The following is a 15,903-nucleotide window of genomic DNA, read 5'->3' as shown; positions in this document are numbered from 1 at the left end:
GACCATCTGGCCTTGCACAGACCTTCCTACACCCACACTCCAATTTGCTGGATCTCATTAGCTTGTGCATTTTCTTGCTATCATTTTATTTATTTGTTCGTTTATTTACTTATTTTGGGGGTGGAGTTTTGCTCCTTTTTACCCAGGCTGGAGTGCAATGGCATGATCTCAGCTTAGTACAACCTCCACCTCCCGGGTTCAAGCAATTCTCCTACCTCAGACTCCCAAGTAGCTGGGATTACAGGCACACACCACCATGCCTGGCTAATTTTGTATTCTTAGTAGAGATGGGGTTTCACTATGTTGGCTAGGCTGGTCTCGAACTCCTGACCTCAGGTGATCCACCCACCTCGGCATCCCAAAGTGCTGGGATTACAGGCATGAATCACCAACCACGCCTAGCCTCCTATCATTATTTATTTATTTATTATTTGTTGTAAGAGACAGGGTCTCACTGTCTTGCCCAGGCTGGAGTACAGTGACGCCATCATGGCTCACTACAGCCTCGAACTCCTTGGCTCAAGCAATCCTCCTGCCTCAGCCTCCTGAGTAGCTGGGACCACAGGCATGCACCACCATGCCGCTAATTTTTAAATATTTGTAGAGATGAGGTCTCGCTTTGTTGCCCATGCTGGTCTTGAACTCCTGGGCTCAAGTGATCTGCCCGCCGTGGCTTCCCAGTGCTGGGATTACAGACATGAGGCACTGCGTCCGGCCCTACCATTTATTCCCATCAGGAATCATATCATTGAATTCCCTCCCTTTGGTTGGTTGGTTAGGTTGTTTAGTGTCCATCTCCTCTTCATGAGTTCTTTGAAAGCAGAGATCTTTGTCTGTTTTGCTCATTTCTGTCTCCCCAGAGCCCAGCGTTGTGCCTGGCACATTCCTTCCTGTCTGCCCTAGTGCCGGCCAATTTGGGGAACACGGAAATGGAATCAGACCGGGGCTCTGCCCTCACCTGCTCGCATCCTCCTGAGATTTAATCACAGAATCTCGCGGCAGGCAGGGACAGCCAAGTCCAGGTTCCTGCCTGTGATGCTACTGGAAGGGACTAACCCTCCTGGGGACAGACCTCCAGGTGTGCTGGCAAGAAGAGAGGCAGCACCCACAGGAGGCACCCCAGGCAGAGCCCCGTCTCTAGGGTCAGCAGGTGTGGGCTCAAGCCCAGCTCCGCCCAATCTTGCTGGGCCCCAGCTGGGCTGCCCTGGCTGTCAACCTGAAATGACTTCCATGCCTCCCCATTGGTCTCTGGGAGCCCTGGAGGAGTGCTCTGGGGAAGAGGGGAGGTCTGTGTGTGAGCCTCCGCCTGGGGAGTGGGGATCTTATTTGAGGGCTGGGAGATACATCTTGTCGCCACGGCTTAAGGGGGAGGGGTGGCAGCTCTGGTGGTGGGGAGGGCGCCCCTGCTGCACGGCGGTGCTGCTTGTTCATATTTCTATTTCCCTGCCTGCGTTTCTCTTCCAGACTGTGTAATTAAGGTGTCCGGAGTGCCGCCGATTCTGGTCCAATAGAATTTGCCTTGTTTAATCGGTAACAGGGCGGATGCCTCTGACAGCTCTTTTTTTCCTGGAAAAAAAATAAAGGCAGTTAGAGATGGAGTGAGTTGGGAGGCATTTGGGAATCGGACTTCTTGGCTTGACTCCACCTTCACCATAGACTTGTGGGTGACCTGGTGCCTGTCCCTTCCCCTTCTGGGGCCTCAGTTTGCCCATCTGTAAGACGGGGGAGTTGGGCCTTGTGATGCCTGAGCTGTGACTTTGAACTTAAAGGTTGGTCAAGCACCTGCTGCATGTGCCGTGCTGTGACGGGGTGTGGGGCTGAGCTCGGGAAAAAATCACTCACTCCGGTGCCAGAGAAGAGGCATTTAAATCCAAGGTGGCATTTTTGTCACTGTGTTCTTAATTGTAATTGCCATTTAAATAGACTAATGATAATTAATAACACTAATAATGTACTGTCCTTTGTCTGGGAGGATGACATTGCAGACCCACTGTCCCGAGGTGGAGCCGGGCTGCACTGACCCCGCCCTCCTCTCGCCTCCTGCTCTTCCTCCCTCCCCACTGTGTCCCTGGTCACGTGTGCTCATCACTGGGTTGCGATCGCCTCTTAGCGTGATGGTCTCTCTCATGAGACCATGAGCTGCTCCAGAAAGCCAGGGACCAGTTGAGTCACTCTCATATCCTCCAAACCAGGGAGGAGCTGCCTCGAGAGGGGACAAGTACATGCTGGATGGATGAATGGCTAGACGGAAGGCTAATGGGAGAGGTGGGTGAATAAATTCAGGAGTGGCCTTCTTCTCAGGCCAGGTGAGGTGACTGAGCTGTCTCACGGATCCCACCTCTGCTTTGAGCCCCCTCGTCTCCCCCTCACTCACACACACATCTGGCTGCTCCTCGAATATGTGCGGCACACTCGAGGCTTTGCCTCGCTATTTCCTCTGCCTGGAATATTATTCCCAGCTTCCCCCGGCGGCTGCTGTGCTCACCAGTCCACTCTCAATCCGACATCGTCTCCTTCGAGGACCTTCCCTGACCGTCCAGCCTGAATAGCCACCCTCCCTTCCAGTCACTCTGTTATTTTCAAGCCGCCCTGCTGTGTGTCTGCCTGCCTGTTTACTCTGGGTCTCCCACTCCTCGAAGGCAGCGGGGCTGGGAGCGTTCTGCCTCGTCTGCTGCGAAATCCCCACAGCCCCGCGCAGGGCCGGCTCACACGCTAAGTGCTCAGAAGCGACCTGCTGCAGGCGTGTTGGAGACGCACCTCCAGGGTGGCGTGCCCTGTGCTGGGCACCAAGTGCAGAAACGGATGAAAAGCAGCCCTGTCCTCAGGCAGCAGGACCTGTTACTCATCATGACCTGGCTGATGGCGGATTGTGTCTGCATCCGTCTCCTTTGCCAGGGCAGGACTTGGGCTCCTGAATCCCCGAGAGGGCTGCATCCAGCCCAGAGCTAGTCCTGAGCAAGGAACAGAATCGGCCAGGAGGAAATGGGAAGTAGCGGGACCAGGGAGTAGAAACGGAGGTGGGTGGCCTTGTGAGCCCACAGATGAGGGAGCATCCGTGGGGGCTGGAAGCCGTGGCTGGAATCCACTAGCGGCTCGGGCCCACAGCAGTTTGGTTTACAGAGTGCTTGCTGTATACAGGCGGACTGCTCACTCTTTGCTCCTAAGGGACTTCGCCTTGGGAGGTTACTGATGATTGATGTTTTACGGGTTTGCTCAGTTGTTCTGGTATAAATAATGATGAATCACCTTGTAGTCCAGTGGGGAACAGTCTAGTCTCATCTTACAGTATTTCAAGAATATCAGTAATGATGACGTGAGCCTGGGTCAGCACTTTACAGTTGGTCAAGACCTTTGCGTGCATCAGCTTGTGGCAGGTCTCCACAGTGAGGGGTCTTGTGTAGCACCATCCCCCCATATCACAGATGAGGAGACTGAGACTCAGGGAGTGAAACAACTCGCATAACTGGGGAGCAGCAGGGCTGGGATTTGAGCCCAGGCAGCTTGGCTCCAGTGTCCACGTCCTGTGCTCACTCCCCACACGGGTCCACGGGCCCAGCCCGGAGGAGGTCAGGCCGCAGGTGCCCCAGGGGCCAGCCTGGGGAAGTTTGGTCTGTGCATCTTTGGATCTTCCCCCATGACAGAGAGACTTCTGCTTGTAGTTGCTAAAAGAAGTGCCTGTCATCAGGCCCTATTCCCAGGAGGGCTGGAGTGGGGTGGGGAGGAAAGGCAGCCGGCCCAGGCCATGTCCTGTCACGGCTACTTAATGAGCTTAACCAATAACCATGGGCCCTGGCATGTTGCCAGCTGTGCCTGTCCGTTTGGCCAGTGTTCCTGGCCTCACAATCACTGACTGGGGGAGGTGGCCATGGGGCCGAGGGAGGGGTCTCAAGGCCCCCAATTCTTTGAGTGCTGGCAGCCATGACCAAGGTCATAGGCAGAGCTGTGTGACCTTGGGCAAATTCCTTGATTTCTCTGTGCTTCCTTTTCTTATCTGTAAGATGGAAGTGAGCATGGCTACCTTGGAAGAAGCTACAAGGATGTAATGAAGTGTTAGGGACAGCAGCCTTCATTCAGTTCAGAGACTGTCTGACGCATAGTAGGCACTTGGTCAGCTTTTTTTTCTTTTTTGAGATGGGGTCTAGGCTGGACTGCAATAGCAAGATCTCGGCTTACTGCAACCTCTGTCTTCCAGGTTCAACCGATTCTCCTGCCTCAGCCTCCTGAGTAGCTGGGATTACAGGCGCCCACCACCACGCCCAGCTAATTTTGTATTTTTAGTAGAGACAGGGTTTCATTATGTTGGCCAGGTTGGTTTTGGACTTCTGACCTGAAGTCACCCACCCGCTTCCGCCTCCCAAAGTGCTAGGATTACAGGCGTGAGCCACCACGCCCGGCCAGCACTCGGTGAACCTTCTACCCCAGTCCTTCTAAAGACTCACACTTTGACGATTTGTAGGTTCAAGAAAACACAATCCCGGCCTCACCATGCTTGAAAGAAACAGAGAAAGGCTTCTGTGGCAGGGCAGAGACCTGGATACTCATCTGTGTCTGTCACTAACTGAAGGGGAGGCATAGATCCTAGTTCTCTCTGAGCCTCAGTGTTCTTATCTGCAAAATGGGCTGGCAATAGGACTCAGTGAGATGGTGTGTGCCAAATGCTTAGTATAGAGCCAAGCATTTGATTAATGCTAAAGAATGGAGCTGTCGTTGTGGTAGTTTCTGAGTGCCAGACCTGCAGACCCTGTGTGATCTTAGGACAGTCACCTACTTTTAAAAATTTTTTTACTTTTATTTTTATTTTTTTGAGACAGAGACTCACGCTATCACCCAAGCTGGAGTGCAGTGCACTCCTCAGCTCATTGCAACCTCTGCCTCCTGGGTTCAAGCAATTCTCCTGCCTCAGTGTCTTGAGTAACTGGAATTACAGGCATGCGCCACGGCGCCCAGCTAATTTTTGTATTTTTAGTGGAGATGGGGGGTTTCACTATGTTGGCCAGGCTGGTCTCGAACTCCTGACCTCAGGTGATCTGCCCCTCTCCCAAAGTGTTGGGATTTCAGGTGTGAGCCACTGTGCCTGGCTCCGGACAGTCATCTCCTTTCTTGGGGCCTCTGCTCATTTGTAAAACTGGATACCTGCAAGGTATGCTTTGCTCCAGGTCTGCTGTTGCAGGAATCCCTGTGTTGAACACTGCTCCCCCTGAAACGCATCTGCACTAGGTGGGGGCAGAAACTGTCATGCCCATTTCCCAGCTGAGGAGAGTGAGGCCCCTGGTTTTCAGTGACAAGCCACAGCTCTCTGCCGCCTCTTGCCTGTTCAGTGTGGGGGTGGGGCAGGGAAAGCCCAGGCTCTCCTGGGCCCCAGGAAGGCCTGGGAGAAGGGTCTGGGTCTGGACTCTCCAGTGACTGGGCTGAGTTGACTCAGATTGGAGGCAGGGCTGAGGGTGGGCGGGCAGATTTATTGCAGCCATTCCTCTCCCCTGCAGCGCCTGCTTCTAATGAAATTTTACGGCAGGTGGAAATGATACGACTCCGCCAGCCCTAAAAGCACTTCTATTTATTCATTAAAGATATTTATATACTGAGCAGCTCTCTCTGCCGGCCCCACCCCACTCCTGCAGGGCCAGTGAAGTTGCTCCCAGCTCTCGGTGCTGGAGGAAGGCTCCCAGGGCCCCTCTCTGCAGTGACCGGTTGGCTCCGCCTCAATGTATCCCAAATCCCCTGTCTCCAACCCACTGCCCGTTCCTGGTCCAAAGCGCCAGCGTCTCCTCCTGGTCCAGCGTGCACCACACCCTTCTTGGATCTCTGCTGCCACACTGGTCTCCACAGTGTCCTCTGTAGAGCCGCCACGGGCATCTTTCCAAAATCAAATCATGTTCCTTCCAGACTCAAAACTCCCCTGAAGCCCTCAAGGCCCTGTGAGATCCGTCCTCTGCCTCGCTCCTGGGTCCGGCCACAGTGGCCTCTTTGGACTCTTTTCAGGAGGGCGACGACGCTCTCCCTCTGCTCAGGACCTGTGCTTCTGTGCCTCTGCTTAGGCCCCCTCATCCCCCGGCTCTTTGGCTGCCCTGCTCCTTAACATCATTCAGAGCTTAGCTCAAGCTCAAGCTCAAAGACCCTCATCAAAGAGGGCTTTCCAGGCCACTCAGCCTGAGGTCCCCCCGTTCCTCACTGCATCCTGCTGAACCTTGGTGGCTCCTTCGTAACACTCAGTTGTCACTCGATGTGTCTGTTTGCATGTTTGTCTTTTGGTCTGTCCCTCGAGGATGCACGCTCCCGGAGGCCAGGGACAATGACTGTTTTGTTCCCCTGCATGGCTTATGAGGGGTGTTTAGTAGTTGATGAAGCCATGAGTGGTGGAGAGTCGGCTGGGCGCCATGACGCCGCCACAGGCACTGGTCTAGGTGGGACTCCCCAGGCTGGTCACTCGCTGTCCTTGACTGAAGGAGAACCGAGACTGAATGTGAGGGTCACGTTCATGGCTCACAGTGGCTGGGCTGAGGGCAGGTGCCCGCCCCTACGCTCTTGGGGGTTTCCTGGATGGGGCTGGCTCAAGCAGGCTTTCCCAGCCTTTTCCCCCGGCCCTGACCTCTGTAAGTCCATCCCCTTGTGGCTTTTTCCCCAGCTGCCCCCCAGGGGCTGTGGACTTTGTGCGGCTCCTCAGTGCTGCCTGGATGGCCCTGCTGGTCACCCTGCAATGGAATCTGCTTCCCCCTCATTCAGGGACTGAAAGAGCCTGCGCTGGGGGAAGTAGACACAGGAATTGTCCGGGAACAAGTTCTGTGACTCTGGACCAGCACAACCCTGGAGCCTGTCAGCTTCTGCCACGGCCGGGAGCTCGTTGAGCCCCCATGCCATGCCAACGTCAAGGTAGTTGGGGCCTCCAATGAGGCAGCTGAAAGCCCCGAAGTCCCCAGAGCCCTGTATTTTATTGTGCCCCAGTCCTCTGCCTGGGCAGTTCCCTCTGCCTCAAAAGACTTTCCACCTCTTGCTTTCGAGGCTCATGGCCATCATTAAGACTCTGGTGAAAGTTGTTCAAGACACAGGGTGCGTGGTCCCCCAAGCAGGGGGCCCTCCTCTGTCCCACAGCCTTTGCTCACCTCTGTGAAGCCCACTGTCACGCTACGGTGATGCCCTGTTTGACTATGCTGAGAGCTTGAACCGCATCTCAACCTTCGTTGCACCCCTCAGCGCCCAGCCTGGGCCTGGCACATGGTAGGTGCTCAGCAAGTGCTTCCTGGGAGGTGTATGGAAGGAGGCACAACATGGGGTGAGGAGAGCAGACTGGTGGGATGATCTGGACGAGAAGCAATTTGGGCTCTGTGCACAGGCAGGGGCGGGTGGAGGGGGCGGGGGGACAGGCAGCAATCCTCACTGCAGCCGTGCCAAACGGTGGCTCTCCTCACTGCTGCAGATGGAAAGCCTCACCTTCCAGATGTTTCTCAGATTTCCTCCCTTCCCATGGGACAGCAGCCAGGGCCACATCCGTGTGACTGCCCATCCCTAGCCCGGAAACCTGGCCCAGGGCCTCCATGCAGGTGAGGATGGCAGCCAGGCACCGAGATGTGGCAGGGACAGGCTGAAGGGCGCTGGGCCTCTGCAGAGCCACACGGGCTTCAGTCGTGGGGTGGGGGAAGGGCTGCCCTGCTGGGGCTTCTGCTCCCAGTGTGTTCTGCGCCACCTTCTCCAGCCTCACCAGGCCCTCTCTAGCAACCAGCAGGAAGACAGGGTGGCTCTGAGATTAGGAGCAGGGGTCTGCTGGGGTTCTATTCCCAGCTGTCACTCTAAACCACTGTCCCCCTCAGTCTGGTGTCCTCAGCTGTGGAATGGACGTGATGAGGCAAGAACCTACATGTCAGGCTGGGCACTCACGCCTGTAATCCCAGCACCTTAGGAGGCCGAGGCAGGAGGACTCCTTGAGCCCAGGAGTTTGGGACCAGCCTGGGCCACAACAAAAGGAAGTCCCTACATTTCAGGAATGAGGGTTAAATGAGCTAATCTGAGGAAAGTACTTAGCTCAATGAGTCAAGAGCTCAATGAGTATTAGCTAATATGGCGCACGCATAATTCTATTCTAGCACACTAAATGACCTCACTTATAGGAGAAATGCAGATTAAAGCAACAAGCAGGCCGCACTGTCCACCCACCCAGGCGAAGCGCTGAGCCTGCTAACAGCGCACTGGTTAGGGTGCGTGTGGGGAGAGGACACTCGTGCACGCAGTTGACAAAAGAAGGGCAGTGTGGCCATATATATCAATGAAAAAGGCACTCTCTTTGACTTGGCAATGCTACTTGGGAGTCTAAACTCACACGTGTGTGAAATGACGCCCTGTACAAGGATGATCACTGCAGCATTGTAATAGCTAAAGATCAGAAACAGTCTGAATGTCCTTTAACGCAATTAACAACATCATGGTACAGCTCCGCGATGGGGTGTGCGTATTAAAGGAGTGGGGGCAGCTGTGTGTGGTGATGGGGAATGAGAAGCAAGGTGCACGACAGAGGACACGATGATGCCACCATTTGTGTTAAAAGTATTTTTATTCACTTGGAAACACATAGGAGTCTCTGAAAGGGAAAGGGTACTTCCGCTCATGAGCCGTGGTAGCTTCTGGGGAGAGGTGCTGGGCGGCCAGGAGACACAGCTGGCAGGGAGATGCGTGCACTGTGTGCCCTTACGCCCCGTCTGAGGTTTACACCAAGGGCACGTGTTACCTAACCAAGAAGGTGACTGAGAAACGCTTGCCATTTTCCCCAGCACAGATAACGAAGGCCCACTGCTGTGCTACCAGCCACTTTCCATGTGTCCTGAAGAGCAAGACAGACTGAAAAATGCGGGTCTGTTTTTACCTCTCCTGTTGGGTAAGGAAATCTAATCAAGAAGCCTTGCCTTTAGGAAAGCGAGTCTCGTCTCCCTGTTGACACTAAATTGACGCCCTCAGTCATGGCAGAAGATGCCACCTGCGCACTCGTGCTACCATGGGGGTGACTGAAGGATGCCTTCCAGCGGCCCTGACAATGCATTTCCCCAGATAAGGAAGGCACGCAGCCTGCATGCAAATCTCTGTGAATTAGAGACGGCCCATCTTGCTGCTGCTGAATCCAGGCGTGCGACCACCACGAACGGAGCAGCAAGCCGCCACGGAAGATGAGCGTGGAATCTTATTTCCCCTGTAAAGAAACCCTGGCTAATATGGCTAAAAGGCAATCTGACTGCCACGTCTGGGCTGGAAAAGGAATACTGCCTCTTTGGATGCTATGGTCTGGTCCCACTCAGCTATGGACATGAGGATGAACATGGAGAAGCTTTGCCTGAAGGGGCAAATTTAGACTGAACCCCTATAGTGGGCAGAGAAGTCAGATTCGGAGACACAGGTCAAGGGCAGCCCTTCCTGGAAGCCCAAGAAGTTCCCCCAGAGGAGAGGTGCTGCTCTGTGAGGCAGACAGTTTCTTAGTTTTAGGCAGGCGGCCAGCTGCCTGCGCCCGAGAGCTGGGACCGCGCCCCAGGAGCCTGGGGTGGGTAACGAGCAGCCCTACCTGGCCCTGAAAAGCTTGCGGGGACTTGGGTCATTGAAATCAGGGAGTGGTGGTGGCTGCTTTCTCCTTACCCTTTCTCCTTGGTCCCTCGGGCCCTGGAACTGTATTCCCCTGTTGCACCCGAAGGGACTACACCTCTCACTGCCCCCAACCCTCCCCACACAAAACTGATGGAAAAGGGGGCCGCCTCCTCACTTGTCAAGGGAAGAGTTCCAACTCGCTTTTAGCAAAGGGACAGAATCTCAGGAGGCTGCCGCAGGCGAAGCAGGGCAAGGCGTGGCAACCGTGGCTGGGGGGCAGTGCCTGAGCCGCCCCAGCCCTCCCTTCCTACGTTGGCCTCTGGGAGCTGGTGGGGAGGCCTGGGCTTCCGAACCCGGCTGGCAGAACGCTGGACAGAACTCTGGAGGAGAATCAGATGGCAGCGGCTGCCTCCAGGGGCAGGAAGTCCTAGGTGATGGGAGAGGAGCAGGTGGACTCCTCACTGCCTAGCTTTTTGTTAAATTTTGAACTCCTATATCGTTTGCAAGCATTACCTGGTTAAAATTGAAATTGAAAAAGAAAATCAAGGTGAAGGACTGATGACGTCTAAAGTACCGATCTTAGCTGTAGAAGTCTGCTTCTCTAAGTCACACCTGGACATGCTCTATTTTTTGTGAATTCATTAAACCACACAACAGATGAAAGGATCGGAGCACGGCGCCAGCCAGTACGGTGTGACCCTTCCAGGTAGAGGAGCTCGGCGGGAGAGGGTGTGGACTGTGCCGTTGGACAGGCCTGGCTAGAGTGTGCGTTCTGCTGCTGGTTGGCCGCAGGGCCTTGTGCAGCTATTACCCTCTCTGAGCCCTCAGCCTTGGCTTGCATAAATCGGGGACAACAATGCCACTGGGCGTTCGATATGTGCCAGCTACTACAGTTACAGAAAAGCCAAGGAAGAACTAGACCCAAAGTGACGGTGCCGCCATCTGATCCTGTGACAGGCCCTGTCACACCCTCCTGCCCCTCTCTGCAGGGACGCTTACGGTTATGCACTGTCTTCCCGCCAGGCTGCGAGTGAGCACCAGCGGGTAGGGCCTGCCTTACTCACTGTTCCATCACCAGTCCAAGGCTGGACACAGAGCGAGTGCCATCTTCTTCAGGGACCTCTTGGTGGCTTCCTGGGATGGCAAACAGGTTTCATGCAGCATGTCAACTCTGGCCAGATGGCAGTGGCCGCTTGGAGCCCTGTCCCTCAGGGTCTAGGCAGCAGCAAAAGCGGTAGGGACACAGTGTCAGGCGTGCAGCGTCCCCGGCAGCCTGTCTGTGACCCTGGGTTGCACCATGCATTGGAATGAAAGGCTGCTTTCTACATCTGGCCGCTCTTCTGCCTCCTCACTGATGGGGACTCTGCTCTTTGAGCACTGACTAAAAACATGCTAAAGCACTGCTGACTTCTGAGGGGAGACCAACCTTCTCATCACTTATGTCAAATGAGTAGAATCACAGTTTTTTTTTAAATTTTTTGAGACAGGGTCTTGCTGTGTTGCCCAGGCTATAGTACAGTGGAATGATCATAGCTCACTGCAGTCTTGACCTCCTGGGTTCAAGCAATCCTCCCACCTCAGCCTCCCATGTAGCTGAGATCATAGGTATGTGCCACCATGCCTGGCTAATTTTTCTATTTTTTGTAGAGACGGGGTTTCACCATGTTGCCCAGGCTGGTCTTGAACTCCTGAGCTCAAAGATCCTCCCCACCTTGGCCTCCCAAAGTGCTGGGATTACAAGTGAGAGCCACCACATCCGGCCTGAAATCACAATTCTGAAGTCACAAATGTGTGTGGGAAGAACCAAAGGAAGCAGCAGCTACAAAGCCACGACGGTGCCTTCGCCACTGTGCTGCAGGCTTGCTGAGCATGGCTTCCTCAGCAGCAAATGGGTATGAGTGGCCCCACTGTGCAGGTGAAGAAGTGAGACTCGGAAAGGTGAAAGTCACTTATCCAAATGTACAGCTAAATCAGCCAGATGTGGTGGCACCTCCCTCTCAGCTACTCAGGGGGCTGAGGTGGGAGGATCGCCTGAGCCCAGGAAGTCAAGGCTGCGGTGAGCCATGATTGCACCAGTGCACTCCAGCCAGGGCCACAGAGTAAGACCCTGTGTCTTAAAAAAAACAAAACAAAACCCCAAACCAGAACAGAATGTACAGCTGGTAATGATGCGGTGGGGATATGGACCCCAACCTGTCCACTCTAAAGCAGTGGCTCTCACCCTGATGCACGGAACCACCGGGGAGCTTTGAGCAGCCCAGATGCCAGGGCCTCACTGAGATTTGATGCTATTTTTGTGGTGGGGCCCACGATGGGATCTGGTAATCCTCCATGCAGCCCCCACCCGAGTGGTCTGACATGCGGCAGGGCTCTGCATGCTCTGAGGGCTGTGCTGTGTGGTTGGCTTCCCCATGGAGCTGGAGCATGAGGCCCGGGCCTCGGGTCCCACATCTAGACTCTAGGTGGGCCCCCACTCCAGCCTCACAGCAGCACCACCTGCGTAGCCACGGTGGCGAAGTTGTCACTGCTACGCCCTGAGCCTCAGCTGCTCCCCCTGGCGGAGTGAGGCTGCCCACGGGCCTTCCCTGGGGGAGCTGAAGTAGCTGCTGTGGGGAGGGGGGAGGGAGGGTTAGCAGGCGAAGCTTCACTACAAACAAAATCGGCCCAGGGATACCAAAACTAGCTTTAATTTGTCCAAAAGCCACACAGAGTTGTGTAGAAACTGATCCTGGGAGGGAGGCTGAGACAGTCCATGATGCGCAGGGCCGAGGTGCCTCTAGAAGTTCTCCAGCAAGCCCAGGATGCGCTTCTGCTCGTTCTCCCGGAACTCCGGGCTCCGGCCGTCCCCGATGTTCTCTGCATACTCTAGGGGGACAAAGATAGAGTCAGGAGTGGATCCCAGGCGTGGGGTCCACCACGGCTGTGCCGCTTCTTCCCTGTCCCAGAACCCAGCTCCCACAGAGGTACAAGTTGCCCTAATGCCCCCACTGTAGCCAAATTCCTTGGGGTCTTGCCTTCGAGGCCCTCAGTGGAAAGGCACCAACTTACCTTTCCATGCTTGGATTCCCCTCCTAGCCACACCCTTCACTTCCACCCTCATTTATTTATTCACTTCACCCTCATTTATTTATTTACTCAACACACACGGCATGGATGCTACTGAGGTCTGAATGTTTGTGTCCCCTCCAAAATTCATGCTGAAACCTCATCCCCGACACAGCAAAGGTCTTTATGGGGTGATTAGGTTCTTACCATCTAATTACAAGATTAGATTAGGTCTAGATTAGGTCTAATCTAGGGGGATTAGACTTTTGCAAAAGGACTCCACGGAACTCTCAAGACCCTTTGCCCTTCTCCCTTCTGCAATGTGAGGATGCAACAGGAAAGCCCTCAGCAGACACCAAAAGTTGGCGTGGTGCTCTTGGATCCCCCACCTCCAGAACTGTGAGGAAGTACATTTCTGTTCTTCATACATTTCCCAGTCTTGGGGATTTTGTTACAGCAGCACGAACAGACTAAGACAGACACCCGCTGGGCAGACACTGCTCTGGACTAGTGGTTCTGAGTGTGGACCTGATCAGCAGCAGCTGCAGCAGCACTGCATGGAAACTTACTAGAAACACAAATTCTTGGGACCACCCTAGACCCACTTAACAGGAAACTGGGGTGGGGCCCAGTGATCTGGGTTTTACTGAGTCTCCAGGTGATGCTGATGTATGCTCCAGTTTGAGAACCTTGTTTTGGGAATGGGAATAAAGGAGTGATCGAAACAGATGCAAATCTCTGCTTGTGTGGAGCCTACTTTCTTTCTAGTGAAGGTCACAAACCAAAAAGTGAACAAAATACACAGGTGGCTGTCAGCAGGGAGCATCTGCTTAAAGATCAGAAGGAGATGAGTGTGGAAAGGTCTGGGAGCCAGTGGCAGGGCAGCCAGGGCAGAGGATCTAAGGTGGCGGGGGGCGGGGGTGCTTCCTTGGTTTATCTGAGGGTCAGCGAAGAGGTCCGTGTGGCCACAGCCTGGAGCCACGGGAGGGGCCATACCCAGATGGTGTGGCCTGTGCACCATGGTAGGGGTTGTGGCCTTTCTGTGGGGTGGAAGTCCCTATGAGGGTCCTGAGCACAGAGGAGTGACGTGATTTGACTTTTGCCAGATCCCTTCCGATGCTGTGTGGGGGACACCATGGGGGAAGCAAGGGCAGGGCAAGGAGATGCGACATGACAGTGGCTTGGATTGGGCGGGTAATGGTGGAGGTGAGATGACGTCTTCAGCTTTTTGATGTTTTCTGAGGGCGGCTCCAATAGGATTTACAGATAGACTGGAAATGGGGTATGAGAAAGAGATGTGAATCTCTTGGTGGTTGCAATCACCAAGAAATACGAGAAGAACAGTGGAGAGGCTGGCAGTGAGCCCATAATCCCCCCAAGGACTGGGGGGAACAGGTGCTGGTGCCAGCAACAGGGAGGGGCTGTGTGGGGGGTTGCAGTCCCCTGCCACAAGCTTCGACAGCTGGGTGTATTCAGGGAAGGGAGGAAGAGAGAACAGTCCAGAAGTACTGGAGCATGGAAGGCCCCTCCCATGTCTCCAGTGGTAGGAGTGGTGTGGGAGCGCCAGGTTTCAGCGAGACCAGGAAGAGAAAGGAAACATTCCTGAGGAGGGTGAGGCTCCAGGCACAGTTCTGGCAACAGTTCGGCAGAGGATACCAGTGGGCAGGTTTGGGTTCTTGTCTCCCCCGTTGTCCCAGCACAGTGATCCTTAAGACTCCATCTCATTTTTAAAAAAGTGTCCTGGTAACCCAAAATAACATGGTCACCCTGGTTTTTTCTGGAGATGGCGAGGGGTGATTTGGTGACCCTGGACTTCCTGCGGTGGCTCCTAGAGCAAGTGTAGGGGATCCGGTGGGAGAGGAAGGAGGAGGATGGGGTGGTCCAACCCCTCACTGCCCTCTGACTGTCCCCTGCCCACGGCCAGAGAGGAAAAGGCGCAACACAGGGCTGCGATGGAATCCTAGCTCTGACTCACGAGTGCCCTTGGGTGGTCCCCTCTGAAAATGTTCAAACAACCAACGTCCAGCGAACATTAGTTCCCTCCCTGAGCCTTCTTTGCTCAGGTCGGCAGTGGCACTGGGGCAGTCCCACACCCCCTCGGGGTCCCCTCCTGAGATGTCTGCTCTGTGAAAGCCTGCCTGGTCACCTCTCACTCCCACGCCCAGCCCCAGCCCACGGCCTCCAGCGCATGTGGGCCTGACTGCTGGACCATCCTCCACCCGGCCTCTCTCCCTAGATGGAGAGCTGCATGAAGGCAGGGGCTTTAGCCTTCCTCCCAGCTACGCCTGGCCGAGGGCCCCCCAGCAGAGTGGGGTGCTGAAGGATCTCCTGCACTGGGTGACTAGGATGGCTGCTTGAACTTCTGCCCCCTGGTCCCTTACTGGGGCCTGGCTTGAGAAAGAAAACGGAGAGAACTCTCTAGTAAGAGGCTTTTGCATAATAAAACACCTGCTGATCCAAACCAGACAAAGACTGGGGAGAGAAAACAAAGCGTGTGACCTCTCACCCCTCCCCGTCAGCCCCACCCCCGCCAATGCTGGAGAAATAATTTTGCTCCCGCTACCTCTTTATTTTGCCCCGTTCCTCTTTATTACTTTGGATGTGTGCCGGAAAATGGGATTTGGGATTCAGGTATGTGCCAGCTGTGTGTCTCCCCCCGGAAATCATCCTCTTCTGTTAGGCCCATCCATCACCTCCAACAGCAAATGGTTGTGATGCCTCCTATTAAGGCCTCTTAGAGAGAGGGCCAGGGTGATGAGACAGGAACTGAGCTTCGGGAGAAGGCTCTGGGGCTGCGTGTCAGTGGTATCTCTTACTCACATGTGAATGATACAGTTGCTGCCCCAGGAGAGAGAGAAATGACCATTATGGCATCTAATATCCCCGGAGGCATGGTCTGGAAGCAGGAGTCTTAATGGATTGAGCTAACACTTTGCTCTCCTAATGTCTTCTCAGACCCAGGAGGGAGGGAAGTGGAGAACCAGTCTGATGCTTTGGGGCAGTGATTTTCCAACAGTAAAGCCAGCTTCCTTGAGTTCTTTGTAGGGATGCACAAAGCAGAGGGAACCCACACCTGCATCAATTCCCTTTGCCGAATCACCTGTGCCGAGGCCTCACCTACACATGCCGACGGTACACAGAGCACCCATCCCATGCCCAAGTCTCCTCTGTCACTCCAACTGTGCTAAGAAGCAAACAGTCACATCACCCATTCTCTGGAAAGGGGATATCCGACTGGCCCGCAGGCAGTGAATGGCTTGGTGTCCCCTGGAAGAGGGCCTGTCCCACACCGAGCGGAGTGGA

General features: G+C 54.7%; 1 protein-coding gene across 1 annotated transcript in view; it reads right to left on the bottom strand.

The window, feature by feature from the left end:
- Nucleotides 1-12,222: 12,222 nt before the first annotated feature.
- The window catches only part of CTNNBL1 (catenin beta like 1), a 177,614-nt gene continuing 173,933 nt past the window's right edge, over nucleotides 12,223-15,903 (bottom strand). Inside the window, exon 16 of the mRNA XM_023227877.2 lies at nucleotides 12,223-12,420. Within this exon, the coding sequence (XP_023083645.1) occupies nucleotides 12,332-12,420 (89 nt within the window). The 3' untranslated portion in view covers nucleotides 12,223-12,331. The remainder of the gene's footprint in view (nucleotides 12,421-15,903) is intronic.

Source organism: Piliocolobus tephrosceles, chromosome 20, assembly GCF_002776525.5.
Source record: "Piliocolobus tephrosceles isolate RC106 chromosome 20, ASM277652v3, whole genome shotgun sequence".
Classification (NCBI taxonomy): Eukaryota; Metazoa; Chordata; class Mammalia; order Primates; family Cercopithecidae; genus Piliocolobus; species Piliocolobus tephrosceles.
The sequence above is the reverse complement of the archived record's forward strand: the minus strand, read 5'-3'. Positions and strand labels throughout refer to the sequence as shown.